Source organism: Monocercomonoides exilis (genome assembly GCF_001643675.1).
Source record: "Monocercomonoides exilis strain PA203 chromosome Unknown scaffold16-1735695, whole genome shotgun sequence".
NCBI classification, from domain to species: domain Eukaryota; phylum Preaxostyla; order Oxymonadida; family Polymastigidae; genus Monocercomonoides; species Monocercomonoides exilis.
Window position 1 is genome coordinate 655,173 of NW_027150561.1, and position 14,394 is coordinate 669,566.

The window sequence follows — 14,394 nt, forward strand, 5'->3', positions numbered from 1 at the left end:
TTGAATTGATATGAAGTGAATTTTCCGTTTCTTCTGAGTTTTTACGTTAATTATGTGTACGTGGTGATTGAGGCATATTCCGTCTTTGCTGACCAGAAGTTGTTTGTTTTGTGTGTTGCATGTTTTGAAGATCTTAGTTGGTTTCCTACTCTCTCTCTCTCTCTCTCTCTCTCTCTCTCTCTCTCTCTCTCTCTTCCCTCCTTTCTTTCTTTCTTTCTTTCTTTCTTTCTTTCTTTCTTTCTTTCTTTCTCTTTCTCTTTCTCTTTCTCTTTGTTTTTTTATTTTTTATTTTTTTTTTTTGAACAAATGAAAACTTTCTTTTTCTAAATTCATTCCCTTTTCCCTGTTGTAATTGTTTTCTCAGCCTTTTGGTTAAATTAACTGCTTGCTATTGCGTTTGAGAGTAGGACTCTTTTGCAACGAACGTGTACTGAGTTTTTCAATGAATAAAAAAGAAATAACATGTGCGAAATATTTTATTCAATGTCTGTTTGTTGGTATGATGAGATGTGCGGTAGGTGTGCCTTTAAGGGTAGCCCGAAGCAATGGAAAGGAACTGTGAAGAGGAGAGGAGGCGGATGTTTTGTAAATTGTTGAATGTCTCCATGCATGAGAAAAATGAGTTAAATATTGAAGATGTATTGGTAAATGGGTATGATACGACCAGTTAAAAAAAATTAATGTTAAAACGATTTCTTTTTCATATTCATATCAGATAAATCATTAGCTTAATGAAGATAAAGTAAATTTTTTTCATCAATTTTGATTAAAAAAGGAACTTATAATTTTTTCAATTTTTGAATTGTGATAAACAATTATCTTGATATTCAAGCCCAAATATTTTTATAAATGAGTAAAAATGAAATTTCTTTTAGGGTTAACCCTAATTCATAGAGTTCTGTTGTAAAAACAAGTTAATAGGATTAAAAAAAAAGCCAAAAAGAAAACATGATTGAATTAAATGATGGACTTGATCAAAGATATTTAAATCTTTAAGATTGTTTTTGTTGGTTGATTATTTAATTTTTGAATAAAATTTGCAGACTAAACTTTATTAATGAGTTCTTGAAGCCATGTTTCAATACAGTTTTTGTTATTTTCTAGAAAAAAAATCATTTCCGGCCGAATGATTCACTTTTGCAGATGTATAAACATGCAATAGGTGGAAAACACTGTAAGTGTTTGAAAACCAGGTAGTTGATCACTCGAAATAGTCAGTTTTTTCAACGTTAAAGTCCTCTCGATTCATTTTAAATGGTTTTATTTTTGTTTTGTAAGATTTTAGTAAATACTAAATTTTGTGTTTATTTAAAAAAACGTGTGATTTTAATTAGAAAATTATTATTAATAATTGATCAAAACCATAAAGATGTAAAAATTTGTTGACAAACACAACCACAGCTTGGAAGAACAGTTTGAAAAAAAATATTTCAGCAGACATTGAAAACAATTAATATTTCTTTTAACTTGCAACAATAATTTTAGTGAATATACATGCTGCATACCTTTTTTCGAAGAGTGTACATTTTTTGTGATATATCAAAATTCTTTTGAAAAGTTCCTTTTGTTTTATCATCAAATAAAGTTAAAATTTCATGTAGGCCTTTGCGACACACTGACTTTGTCAAACGGAAACGACAATCCGACCGACAGGGACGTTCAAAACTCTTTTGAGACTTTTCAATTTGGAAAATTTTTAAAATTGGAAAATATTTAATTTCAAATATTTTTTTAACTCCATTTATTTTAAGAATTTAAAAATGAATAATAAAACATGAAAATGCAAAAAGAATTTTTTTGTTGTCAAATCGACAGATCTTTTCGACTTGATCATATCTAGATCAGTCTGTCTGTCTAGATCAGTCGGTTTGTCGAGATCATTTGAAAAATGAGTGAAATGAATCTAAATAACTTTATTAAAGAATTGCCGATAGAATTACAAAAATGCTTGTCAGCGAAAAATATTGTTTGGCAATTTTATTTTATCCCAGCATGCATAATTATTTATTTTTTAATATAATTCATCTTTGTAGCTTGAAGCATTTGAAAGAAAAGTTGAGGAATTAAAAAACAATGAATGCACATTCGTGGAATTAATAAGAACAAAATCTTTCAATGGCGGTAATTGAATGTTTCATATTAATTATCACTCAGATTAATTTGCATTTTTCTGCTTTAAAACTAGTCTACAAGCACCCAAACAATACTGGAGAAGAAATTGGTAAAATTCACTTTGAAACTTTCGATGGAAAGCTTTGGTTGGCATATACTCCTGTCAAGATGGATGGATCATTAAAAAAAGATGGACACATTTATTTCTTGTGTCCAAACAGTAAACACGGTATAAATTGTGCAATCTCCGGACGAAAAAAATTCGATAAAGTTGTGAATCATCGATGCACATTGACAACTGCATCAAAAGTTTACCATATTTCAAGTTTCATCCATCTTATACAAGATTTTCTGAAGTTCCTTCAAAGAAAATTGTTCCAACTCATTTTCAATTTGATTCATTTATTGAACATTTTTTGCATTTAATTGGTCATTGCAATATTGCGTTTCTTTCTGCTTACTCCAATGAATTCAACATATTTATTTCTTCTTTAATTATCACTTCCCAACAAAATCCAACTCTTTCACCGACAACCATATTTCCTACTCTCACATATCGTAAGCTAACAGCACTTATACATGAAGTAGGTAAGAAAAGAATAGCCAATAGAAATACAAAGATTTATAATTCAATGGTTGGCGTCATGATGGATGGAGGTGTTGTAGCAGGAAAAAAATACACTGTTATCACTATTGTTCCGTTGCAGACAAAGGCATCTCCATTTTTCTGGAAAATTGAAAAGGCACGCTTCACAACTTCCGATTATTTTCATCTTGCAAATAAAATTTTAACAGAAATAGCTGACTTGAAAGGAGAAGTGCGCTGTTTTTGTACGGACGGCTTGCTGCCACAAAAACTCGCAATTCAAAGCTTTGCAGATCAAACAAAGCCGACCTCAATCACAGAAACGCGGAAAAAAATTCCTCCTCTATTTGTTTACTGTTGTAACCATTTGATTAATTTAATAGTCACACGCATATTTAAGGATAATTCATTTTTCGTGCAATTAAAAGAAGAAATAACGTCATTTTCAAAAATTTCCAGAAACGAGTCCACAAAAAATCCATTTTTGCCGAAATGCCCTTCGTTTATTGAATCAAGATGGCTATGTCTTTTTGACATATGTTTTTTTATTACAAAAAATAAACACAATATCTCATTTACAGACTATTTCTGCAAAGTCAAAATAGATGACGTGATCCGATGTGAATTATTACTAATTCCTCTGAAACAACTGCAATTGTTCTTTGAAAAAGACGACACAAAGCTTGGAGATGTATTTCCAATTATCCTTAAATCCATTGCGCAATACATGTAGTTGCAAGATCTTGAGGAATTTTCTTCACCTGATTAGCAATATGGAGTTTGCTTTATTGTAATCCAACTGTTCAATTCATATTTAGGGAAAGAACGAGGAGATCAAATCGCTTTGGCTCATTCCTTAACTCCAATTGGAATCCTTGACTACAGAAACGGTTTGTTCTTAAAGTCTTATTCGACAGAGTTAATGACATTGAAAGAAAAATACAGATCTTTTCAATGTTCATCAATGTTTTCAAAGGATTCAGATCAAACTCAAATTCAAAGGATGCGTTGCGATTCATCTATTCAATCTATAAAAGATATAATGCCAAGTGACTCGGTCTTTCTTTGTCCTTCTAAAGAAGTTCCAAATACTGCATCTTCAAAGAATCAACAGAAAAAGTTACGAACACTTTCTCATGTAATGGAAGATAAACCCATCGAAAATGAATTTTTTTCAGACAAACAATATGCGCATTCATTTTTTTCGAAGAATGAAAAAAATAATTTTCCAACAAATTTTACTCACCCAATATTCTCTTCTCCATTATCAGTTGAGACTTTTTATTCTGCTCTTCAGTTTATAAGCCCAGAAAAAGACAGAAAAGCAGAAGCAATTACCGAAACACATGTTCAACTTCTGCCGCTTCCAAAAGATTTGCACTCTATTTCATCAACTTCACCAACCAACTCACCAAATAACAGTTTGCTCCATTTATTAGCTCTTTTGAAAGAAAACACACTTATCGAAAAAGAAGTTATTACTAATGAAGAAGATATTTTTGGGGAAATAGATTTTGACGAAACAGGCATTATTCAAGCAGAAAACGATTCGGCGGATGATGAATATGATGAAAGATCTAACATTTCTGAACGTAGCGAACAGGAATAATCAATTTATGAATCAAGAAATAAACACTCACATATTGAAGAAAGTGATTCACAATCAAATTCAAACGAAAAAAAGGAAGATAAATGTTTAGATAATGAAAAAAGCCTTTCAAAAGACGATAATGATGTTGAAGAACTCGGCGTGAATGAATTTATTATCACAGACTGCACGAAGACAACAGAACAAATAAAGAAAGCATTTTCAAAAATACAACAATCCATTTGCATGGACTGGTTTCTCCGATTGAAGTTAGCTTTCAATGATTATTTGTCCAAAATTTCTTGTTTGAAAGCTTCAAGTCATATTGAGAGCATTCGAGCTTTATTTTCATCAATGTTGCTGGATAATGCTCAAAACGTGTATCACACTAATACTCAAATTTTTTATTCTGAAATTTCAAAGCAAGGAACAATATCAACAATTTTTGCAAACATTTGTTATTCGTTGACGATGTTTCCGTGCAGCGAAGCATCTTGTGAAAGAATTTTCTCTCGCTTGAGACGAATTGTTGGAGATAGAAGGTACTCGCTTGCACCAGAAACGCTCAACGCATTGCTTTTACTGTAGATGTTTATATTTTTTTCAATAAAACATTCAACTGCTAAAGCTATCTTTTTGCATTTCAGTGAAGAATTCTGAATATATTTTAATCCAAATGAAATTTCTTGACAAACAATGAGGTTTGTTGAACAAAGTTTGCAATTATAATTTTTCTGAACTGTTTTTGAAACAAACTTTCGATATTTGTCATTAATAGAAGAATCTTATTGTGAATATGTGGAATTGTGAGTTACAAATACAAGGTTTGATAAATATTTTTTCAAATTTCCAATCAACAACTATATTTCAGTGGACAAATATGTTTGTTCTTCTTAATTAATTTATCTACTCCGTTTTCAGATGCTTGTTATACACATTGATCCATTTAACAACGTTCGTTGAGCTTTTATATTGTGTTCGAACGTTTTTCATTCTTCGGAATGAAGAGCGATGTTCATAACTGATAATAATTACAATTCATCATATATTTTTTGAGTAATTGCATTTTTTCATATCACCAATCAAAAGATAGTTTGTTTGCAACATAAGGGTCTTTTGTTCATCCAGTTAAATAGTTTCAGTGGATTCAACTTTGAAATGATGCTTCAATTGTTTATTAAAGAATCAGCATTTGAGAAATAATTGTTTTTATATGTAAATGATATTAAATAAAGATTCTTATTGGAAATCGCGAATAAAAAATATTGAATACAGATGAGTTCAAAAGAAATAATGAAATTTATCTCTATTATTCGATAACTCTCTCGAAAAAAGATAATTCACAAGATATGTTATGTTAATGTGAAGTGAGTATTGTTTTTTTTGTGTCAAATAATTATTTAATTATTAAATAAATAAGAAAGCAAGAAAATGTTGAAAAATAATCTAAATTGCAGCAAAAAAAAGACAAAACTCCTTTTCATTTTGCATAATTATTAAATAACCACACAATCTCAAAGCTGGAAACGACCTCAAGGAAGCTTCAGACAAGTTTCTGATATTTTTTGCCTTTTTCTTGTAGCAATCTTTTTCCGCTTCATGTTCACCTCGTTCTCCCTTAACTGTATCTGCAGCGTCAGACACTCCCACAACATCATCCCAATCGAGAATACCACCGACTCCTTCGTTGCATCCATCTTCTTGTTCATCACCAGCTCCGGCGCCTTCCAAGGAAGGCACTCATTTTTGAATTCTTCCTCATCCTCAAAAACCGATGAAGGAAGTGAGTCACTTTCATCATCACTTGCAGATGTCACAACAGTCGTTGATGATGAGATGGACGATGAATCCGAGTCTGTCGAGCAGTCTGAGTGCATCGCAATGCAGATCACCATGTGCTCTGAGAACAGCACAATGTGCGGACTCAGGCTATCCAGCGATTGAAGCGCCACTTTGAGCTCGTCGAAGAAATGAAGCACCCCGTTCGCCACCCAGAACATGATCTGAGCAGCTGTCACCTCCCGCTCCTCCAGTGTGCCTATCGCCATCTCTTTCTTCTCGTTCCTTCCATGAAGCAGCATGAACAGTGAATCTCTCAAATCCACAATCAGCTTCTCAGGAGGCGAGGAGCAGGCCATTGCGTCCACCAGATTCGACATGGATAAGGTGGTTGGACACAGACTCTCCACTCGAACAAATGTTGTGTCAGTGTCTGAAGTGTCAGTGGTGGAAGTGGATGAGATGGATGGTGATGGAGTTCTTTTCCTTGTCTCTTCTTCTTTCTCATCAACCTTTTCCAATGCCCATTGAGGAATCTTGTCTGAATCTCTCCCCAATATGTATTCAGTCTATCCGCTCTCAGACAGAAGATGCTCCGATGATTCCGAACGCTGAAGGCTTTTCGCATACACCCTCTTCTTTGCATTCTTTTCATTCTTCTTCTCTGTCTCCCTCTCCGCTCTTCGTCATTGAACTTCTGGCAACATCTCCATCTTCGCCGTCTCAAACGCTTTTGCATACTTTTTTACTGCTGTGCTCTCAACAATTTTGTTTTTTCTATGTTTTTTGCAATATTATACAAATCAAACTGACAAAACGAGGAAAAAACAAAGATAATTAAATAAAACAAATAATTTCTAACCTTTTGAAAATTGGAAAATTTAGTCTTTCCTTGCTTATTTTCCTTTTTCCCGATCAAATCCTGGAAATTGCCTGTATTTCTAAAATCTAATGAAAATCATAAAAATGCAATCGATTGAATGAACGAAAACACAAAAAATTCTCACAAACTTCAGCAAACTTTATTCATGTTAATTTTTTTTCAATTTTTGTATCAATAACCGCATATTGTGCAACGCATTAATAATATTAACATGCAAATGATTTAAGTTGTTCATGCATCGAAAAAAAAAGTCAAATTGAAATAACTCAAAGCTGATTTGATAGTATTTCCTTGAATAACATAAAATTCGTTGTTATCAAAAAATAAATCGAAAAATCAACATATATATATCAAATATAAAAAAAATGTTATGTTTACAACATTCAATACATGAAGATTCATCAGTTAAACTATTAACATTTTTGATCATTCCCATAATTATCAAATAATTTAATTTTATTTATGTGTGCCAAGATCTTGAAAAAATTAAATTTTTTATAATAAATAAATTTTTTTTAATTTTATTAACTTTTGTTCAATCAAATAAAGAAACGTTTGCACACTTTTATATGCTCAAAAAAAAAAAAAAAAAAAAAAAAAAAAAAAAAAAACTTCGACACAAGTTTTATTATTCGACCGACGCAAGCCTCTCCTGTTTCATGTGTCGCAAAGGTTTTATTTCATATTTTGCATCAATTTTTAATCGCATACACCAAACTTTGCAAGCATGGAATTTATTTCAGGATAATGCTATTTCATTCATTCTTAAAAAGATTCGTGAGTGGGAACAGAAATTTGATCGAAATATGAAATTTTAACTTTATTTGATGATAAAACAAAAGGAACTTTTCAAAAGAATTTTGATATATCACAAAAAATGTACACTCTTCGAAAAAAGGTATGCAGCATGTATATTCACTAAAATTATTGTTGCAAGTTAAAAGAAATATTAATTGTTTTCAATGTCTGCTGAAATATTTTTTTTCAAACTGTTCTTCCAAGCTGTGGTTGTGTTTGTCAACAAATTTTTACATCTTTATGGTTTTGATCAATTATTAATAATAATTTTCTAATTAAAATCACACGTTTTTTTAAATAAACACAAAATTTAGTATTTACTAAAATCTTACAAAACAAAAATAAAACCATTTAAAATGAATCGAGAGGACTTTAACGTTGAAAAAACTGACTATTTCGAGTGATCAACTACCTGGTTTTCAAACACTTACAGGGTTTTCCACAAATGGTAAATTTTTTTTTTTTTTTTTTTTTTTTTTTTTTTTTTATTTTGATATGCAATTAATAAGAAAATTTGTTGTTGCAAAAAAAAAAATCAATAAAACAAATACAGTCTGAACCAAATATTATCTCATTAGGCATGGGACGAAATATTTTGTTTTATGAATTTTGTTCAACAAAGTTCCGACAAAAAATTTACTCTGTTTTTTTATATTTCAATTATTTATGTTATGTAGCAAAGCTAGAATTATTATAACACAATTGTGGAAAAATTTTGGAACAAAAGTCTTAATTTTTTTATAAAGTTCCTTTTGTTAAATTTTCAAATAAAATAAAATTTCATATTTCGATCAAATTTTTGATCCCACTTTCTAAATTTCAATGAAATTAAAACAAAATCTCGAAAAAATTATTATTTCCATTTCAGTGAAGTTTCATTCGTTGGAACAGAAATTTGATCGAAATATGATATTTATATATAATTTGAAGATTAAAAAAAAAGAAATTTTCATCAAAAAAACAGCCATATCGAAATTGTTTTCGTAATCCACGTTTTGGAAAAAATACCAAAGCAAATATATGTCATTATCAAAAACATTGAACCAACTTTTAGGTGTTTTTCTCAAAAGTTGAAACAGTATATTACACATTTAAATAAAATTGCATCAAAAAGATTTACCAAATTTTATTCCAATAAAAACTTGCAGAATCAAGAAACCGTAGAGTTTTAAAACAATTACACAATAAACTGAATCAATACTGTTGCATATGCATTTTTTGCTGATGAACTGATGTCAAATCACAAAAATTGATCCAATATAATTTAAACTTTACGAAGTGCGAATAATCAACACGAATGGAAGTCTTTTAAATTTTGTGTTCAAAAACTTTCATTTCAAATTATTTTTGGTTCTTAAAAAGAATTATAAAAATATTATTTTTTTTTTGAAAAAAAAAAAAATAAACACTAATAGAATGACCAAAAAACAAAAATAGAAATAAAAGAATAAACAGTTGATTGTCTCTCATTAAACTAATTAATGAATATTGTCTTTAAAACCCACAAGAATTCGACAAAGATGCTGGAGCATAAATCCCTCTCATTTCAATAAATCTGAAGTATTAATGAATACAGAATAATCCAAATAATTTAAAAGTTCAAAAATTACTCTGTTCTAAATAATTGTTTCACTTTTTGTCTATGTGCATGATCAAGACTTTAGAATAAAAATGTGCTGGAGTTGCTCATTCACTTGTGAAGGATCAAATTTCTTGTATTTTTGAGGATTTGTAGTAAACGGTTCGTTTGCGTATCTGTATCAACAAGGAAAATATTCAGAAACACAAAATATTAAGATAATTTTTGAACACACAGTTTTATGAAAGAAATACAACACAATAAAAAAGACATCATACGTGTTCCAAAAATGTTGGTACAGAGATGAAACCGTGTCACCAATATCGTGCTTCAACATGATCCTCAGGCTGTCATCGGGAATCACAAACTGCTGCTGCACAGACAAAAGCTCTGTGTATGCCGAGTTGAAGCTGGCAAAGCGATCTTTTATCCGCTCTCGTGATGCGTTGTCCAACTCGTTGCTTCCGCTGCTTATTGCACCCTTTTTGCGCACCAAGTCGATTTTTGGCACAATCGCCAGGTTGATTTTCTCCAACAGCACACGCTGGAACTCACACTTGTTTTGGTTGAAAAGACGTTGCATCGACTCCTGCACGCTCGGTTGTACTGTCACAGTTAGAACTATATCACAAGAGAAAAAGAGAAAAAGAGAATGAGAGAATTTGAGAATGTTCAAAACATAAATTTATTGTAAATTACAAATGAAATCAATAAAAGCAACAAAATAATACAATTATTTACAATAATACGAATGTATGCAAAATGAAAAAAAAAAAACATTCAATATAACAAAAGACATTTCTCATTTATTTTCTTTATTTCTATTTATTTCAACACAAACTTGGTGAAGATTCATAAGCATTAATGATGTGATGAATGTTATTCGTCAGAAAGATCGTTATTAAAGTCTGTGACTTTATTTCCTTTGTCTTTTGCTGCAATTTTTCACTCAAATTCATCAAAGTAGCCTGAATCCAATTGGTAAGACCAGACAATCTGGTGAGCTTTTCTTGCGGAATTGGCAGAATACCTTCAGTCGCTGCTGTTGTTGTTGGCAGCACATTCAACGCTGTCTGATGGCGCCCGAGTGCAGGTGTTGACCGAGTTGAAGAAGAAGAAGAAGATGATGATGATGATGAGGCTGAAGCAGAGGACAAATACGACGATGAGGCAGAATGAGAGGACGGATTGGGGATTGAAGCAGTTGGGTGCTGGGGAAGCAGCGATATTTTGGGAACGGCAGAAGACGGAGGTAGAAGCGAGGTGGATGAGATAGACAAAGACGAAGTGGAAGCGGTTTCTGCATCGCTTGCAAGTGCTGGTGTGCGACGGGATATAACAGGAGAATGCGGCACTGGCGAAGACGACGAAGGCGTCGATCGGCCAGCCGGCGAAGGAAAACCAGACGATTCCATCGAGACGCCAGATGATGTTCCAAAAAATGCCGGTGAAATGGCAGGTGTGATCCGCGCAGACGGTGTGTGTCCGCGCATATGAGGTCCTCCTCCGCTCTTCTTCTCCTCTTCGCTTTCGCTTCTCTCGCTCTCTGCTCGATAGGGCGAAGGCTCGTCTGAAAAGGAAGGGAGCTGGTGCGAGTTCAGCTTGCTCACAAAGGATGCTGCGCTGGACAAGCATATGCTTGAGCGGTATTTCAGCACCTCGTTCGCTGTGTAGTGAAAAACCACTACGCGCCGTATGTGCGACAGAGTCCTGTTTGTCAGCGGATGCACTGTCCCAGACGACGGAACAGGACGTGTGTCTTCGAGAATCGACTTTGTGTACTGGTTTAGCATCGACCTGACGGTTTGTAGAATCAGAAGTATCACATTGCAGTTGTATTAAAATAATAATAATAATAATAATAATAATAATAATAATAAAATATATTCATTAATATGTGGACAAATAATAAATATAAACACACATTGCTGTTGATGCAGCTTCGCATATAATGCCTCCGATCCTCTCAAAGCCCTGCGGAGATCCTCTCAAGGCATCTACAACAAATTCTCTTTCAATCAGAATCTGCCTCACCACATCCAACACCAAAAACTCGTGGTCATCGGCTCTTTTGTGCTTTATCAGCACATAATGCAGCAAGTCTGCCCAAAGCGTTATTGCTGGCTCGGCTATGCTTTCAAATACAGCGGAATCAAAAGGAAAACAGTGATTTATTAAAGCCACTTCAAACAAAAGCAAAGATAGTATTTGTTCAGTTAGCTTCAAAAGAGGATGAGATCCCTGTGAATAAAAGCCGGTTGTGGTTGCTTCTTCCTTATTAAAATTCTTAACAGGCTCAACTGATATCTGTTGAATAGTCTTTTTCACATGCTGGCATCTTGTTTCTCTGAATTTTTGCTTGTAGCCATGTCTGTTTGCTTTCTCAAGATATGTTGCAATTTCTCGTAGTGTTTTCATATGTGGATCATCAGTGAAAGAGTACTCAAATACACCAGGAGTAAAATGCGTGTTTGCAGAAAAAAGGCGAATGCATTCTCCATATTTCTTTTCAAGAACATCCAAAGCTTTTGAAATCATTGGTTCCCAAAGTTTCAAAGCAAGAATTGCAGCCATTCCATATCTAATCTTATTTTCTTTCAAAAATGAAACCTTTTGCTGAGCTTGATCAATTGCAGTATAAAACTTCGGTAAATCATCCTTTAGAGAAGGTTCTTCAATTCGTTAAAAACGACAATATTTGAAAAAATCACTTCAAAAATGATCAAAAAAGAAAAACCTTTCTCCAAAACAATCTTGATAGAATGATCAATTTCGAATAAAGACGCTTCTTTTGCAAGCATATCGCGAGCATCTCGAATGTGTTCGTGCTCCAACTGACAAATTTTGTAAAAAAAATGAGAAAAAACAAAAAAATGCGAAAAACCTTGAATTGAGCCGTGCTTGTTAATAAAGATTCTGTATTTTTTTCGACAGTTGTGAGTCTGTCTTGCATTGTATCTATTTGAGTCGCCGTTTGTTGACATAAATCCAAAAAATGAGTGTTCAACGCTGATAAAATCTTGAGTTTTTCTTCTTCTTCGGCAATAACATTTTGAAATGTATTCATCTCGATTTCAAGCATATATATTTGTCACTTACAATGTCAAATAAATATTTACACAAACTCAATTGATCAATATTTCTATAAACAAATTCATTGACGAAACAAAAAAATATTTTTTTGTTGAATTCAAAAGTAGTCAGAAACGTTTACATAACAAAGCTTCATTTCAATCATTTTATCACTTAAAAATTTTCATTTGGTTGTGCATGTTTCTGAGGATAAATTTTTGAAAATATTCAGAAAAAAGAAAATCGAAAGATTTATTAAATGTTAGACAATGTTGAACTTTTAAAACACTTTTGTAATATATTTTGCATATATTATTGATATTAAAAATTTTTTCTCATTGAATTTAAAAAATAAAAATGGGAATTTGAAATTGTTAAAAATTTAAGAAATGTCACATTGGTATTTCGTAACTTCTTCTTCGATGCCTATTAGAACTGAAAAAAAATTTAATGATGACATTTCAATATTGAAATTAAAAGTTTGATTTAATTGTTGTCAAATGACTCATTTATTTATTTTTTCTTTTCTTTTTTGAATTATAAACAAGACTTCATTGTATTCAATAATCGGAATTCCAGCTTCTTGCATAAAATTACAACTTAAAGATGAAGAGGGGACAGTTATTGCAGATGATCTCGATAATAATAAATGCTTAAATGATTATGAAATTTTTGATCATGCAGAGCTTCATGTCCGCTGATTTTTTTAATGTGAAACCTGAACAATTTTATAAAATATAACATTTTATAGGCTGTGGACACATCACCAACAAATTCATTGGGCGATCTTACAGATGTTTCAAAAGTTGAAAAATTCAAAATATCAGAAGAAGAATATAATAAACGAGATGGTTTGAAGTCGAAAAGATTCTCATATAAATCTTTATCAAAATTTATAATTGACTCAGATTCTTTTAGGAAATTTAAAGAACAAAACAAAGAACTATTTGCGGTGAGTTAATTTGTTGATTTTTAATTAAACAAAATATATTTACGACATTTTTAGAAACAAAAGGCTTTTTCAAGTTCTCAACCTTCTTTAAAAGAAGAAAACGATCATGATAGTATCTCCGAAGATCAAATTGGAAAGAGATGCCGAGTGAGTGTTTTTTTGGCTTCATTTTCTGCATATTAACTTTTTTGAATTCAGATTTCAGGAGATCGAAGAGGGGTCATACGATTTGTTGGTTTGTTACAAAATTTGCTACTGTTAGGTTTTTTTTTTTACAAAAGAGCAAAAATTTTGCATCGAAAATTTTGCATCGAAAATTTAAACATTTTAAAGGTGAGCTTCCTGGAAAGAGTGGGCTTTTTGTTGGGATAGAACTTGACGAGCCAATAGGAAAAAATGATGGAAGGTTTGTGCTTGGCGCATTATTATTTGAAAAGAAACAAGCATTTTTTTCTTTGTCTTCACTGAGTTTAAAACGATCATCAGTTTATTCCATTTTATCAAAATTTCGAAATACATAATTCATTTATTAATATTTGTTTTTGAAATTGATTTGGTAACTCAATGAAAATAGTTTTGAGGGAAAAAAGATATTTGAATGCGCAGAAAAGCATGGGATATTCGTAAGAAATAAAGATATTGAAGTTGGAGACTTTCCAGAACTTGACCTGGATTTTTGAGATATTTTGCAGAAAGGTTTGATTATATATTTGATTTTTTTCTGATTATTGCTCAATTACAACTTCTATTGAAAGAATATTATATAAGTTTGATTATTGTTTAGTTTGTACAGTTTGGGAATCGCCTTTCAAAAAGGGTTTTTTTTTGACCAATAATATTTCGTATGCAATGATAAAAATTTAAATTCATTGATTGAAATTTTGATCAAACAACATTAACAGGGACAGCTTATTGTATTTTTTACCATTTTTTTTTGAATGTTTCGAGATTTTCCCAAACAATCTATGATAATTCAGATTTTGACTCAACTGGAAATATTGTATTTAATCCACAGAGGATATTTTTATGGATCAAATTGAGTTGA

General features: G+C 31.7%; 3 protein-coding genes across 3 annotated transcripts; 1 reads left to right on the top strand and 2 right to left on the bottom strand.

Annotated features, from left to right (window-relative positions):
* Positions 1 to 5,818: 5,818 nt before the first annotated feature.
* Positions 5,819 to 6,424, bottom strand: MONOS_9135 (uncharacterized protein; the record flags this gene model as incomplete). Its single annotated transcript, XM_067879603.1, has 1 exon — positions 5,819 to 6,424. The coding sequence occupies one exon, from the start codon at positions 6,422 to 6,424 to the stop codon at positions 5,819 to 5,821; it is 606 nt and encodes a 201-aa protein (XP_067729574.1).
* Positions 6,425 to 9,222: 2,798 nt separating this feature from the next.
* Positions 9,223 to 12,419, bottom strand: MONOS_9134 (Exocyst complex component Exo70). The gene is made up of 6 exons (XM_067879602.1): positions 12,210 to 12,419; positions 12,063 to 12,159; positions 11,250 to 11,997; positions 10,167 to 11,122; positions 9,604 to 9,946; positions 9,223 to 9,501 (listed from the first exon to the last, which is right to left on the bottom strand). The coding sequence occupies exons 1-6, from the start codon at positions 12,405 to 12,407 to the stop codon at positions 9,399 to 9,401; spliced, it is 2,445 nt and encodes an 814-aa protein (XP_067729575.1). The 5' UTR covers positions 12,408 to 12,419; the 3' UTR covers positions 9,223 to 9,398.
* Positions 12,420 to 12,786: 367 nt separating this feature from the next.
* MONOS_9133 (putative CAP-GLY domain-containing protein) lies at positions 12,787 to 14,029 on the top strand (the record flags this gene model as incomplete). The annotated part of the gene is made up of 8 exons (XM_067879601.1): positions 12,787 to 12,876; positions 12,946 to 13,089; positions 13,149 to 13,248; positions 13,306 to 13,349; positions 13,404 to 13,496; positions 13,548 to 13,584; positions 13,683 to 13,755; positions 13,924 to 14,029. The coding sequence occupies 8 exons, from the start codon at positions 12,787 to 12,789 to the stop codon at positions 14,027 to 14,029; spliced, it is 687 nt and encodes a 228-aa protein (XP_067729576.1).
* Positions 14,030 to 14,394: the final 365 nt, after the last annotated feature.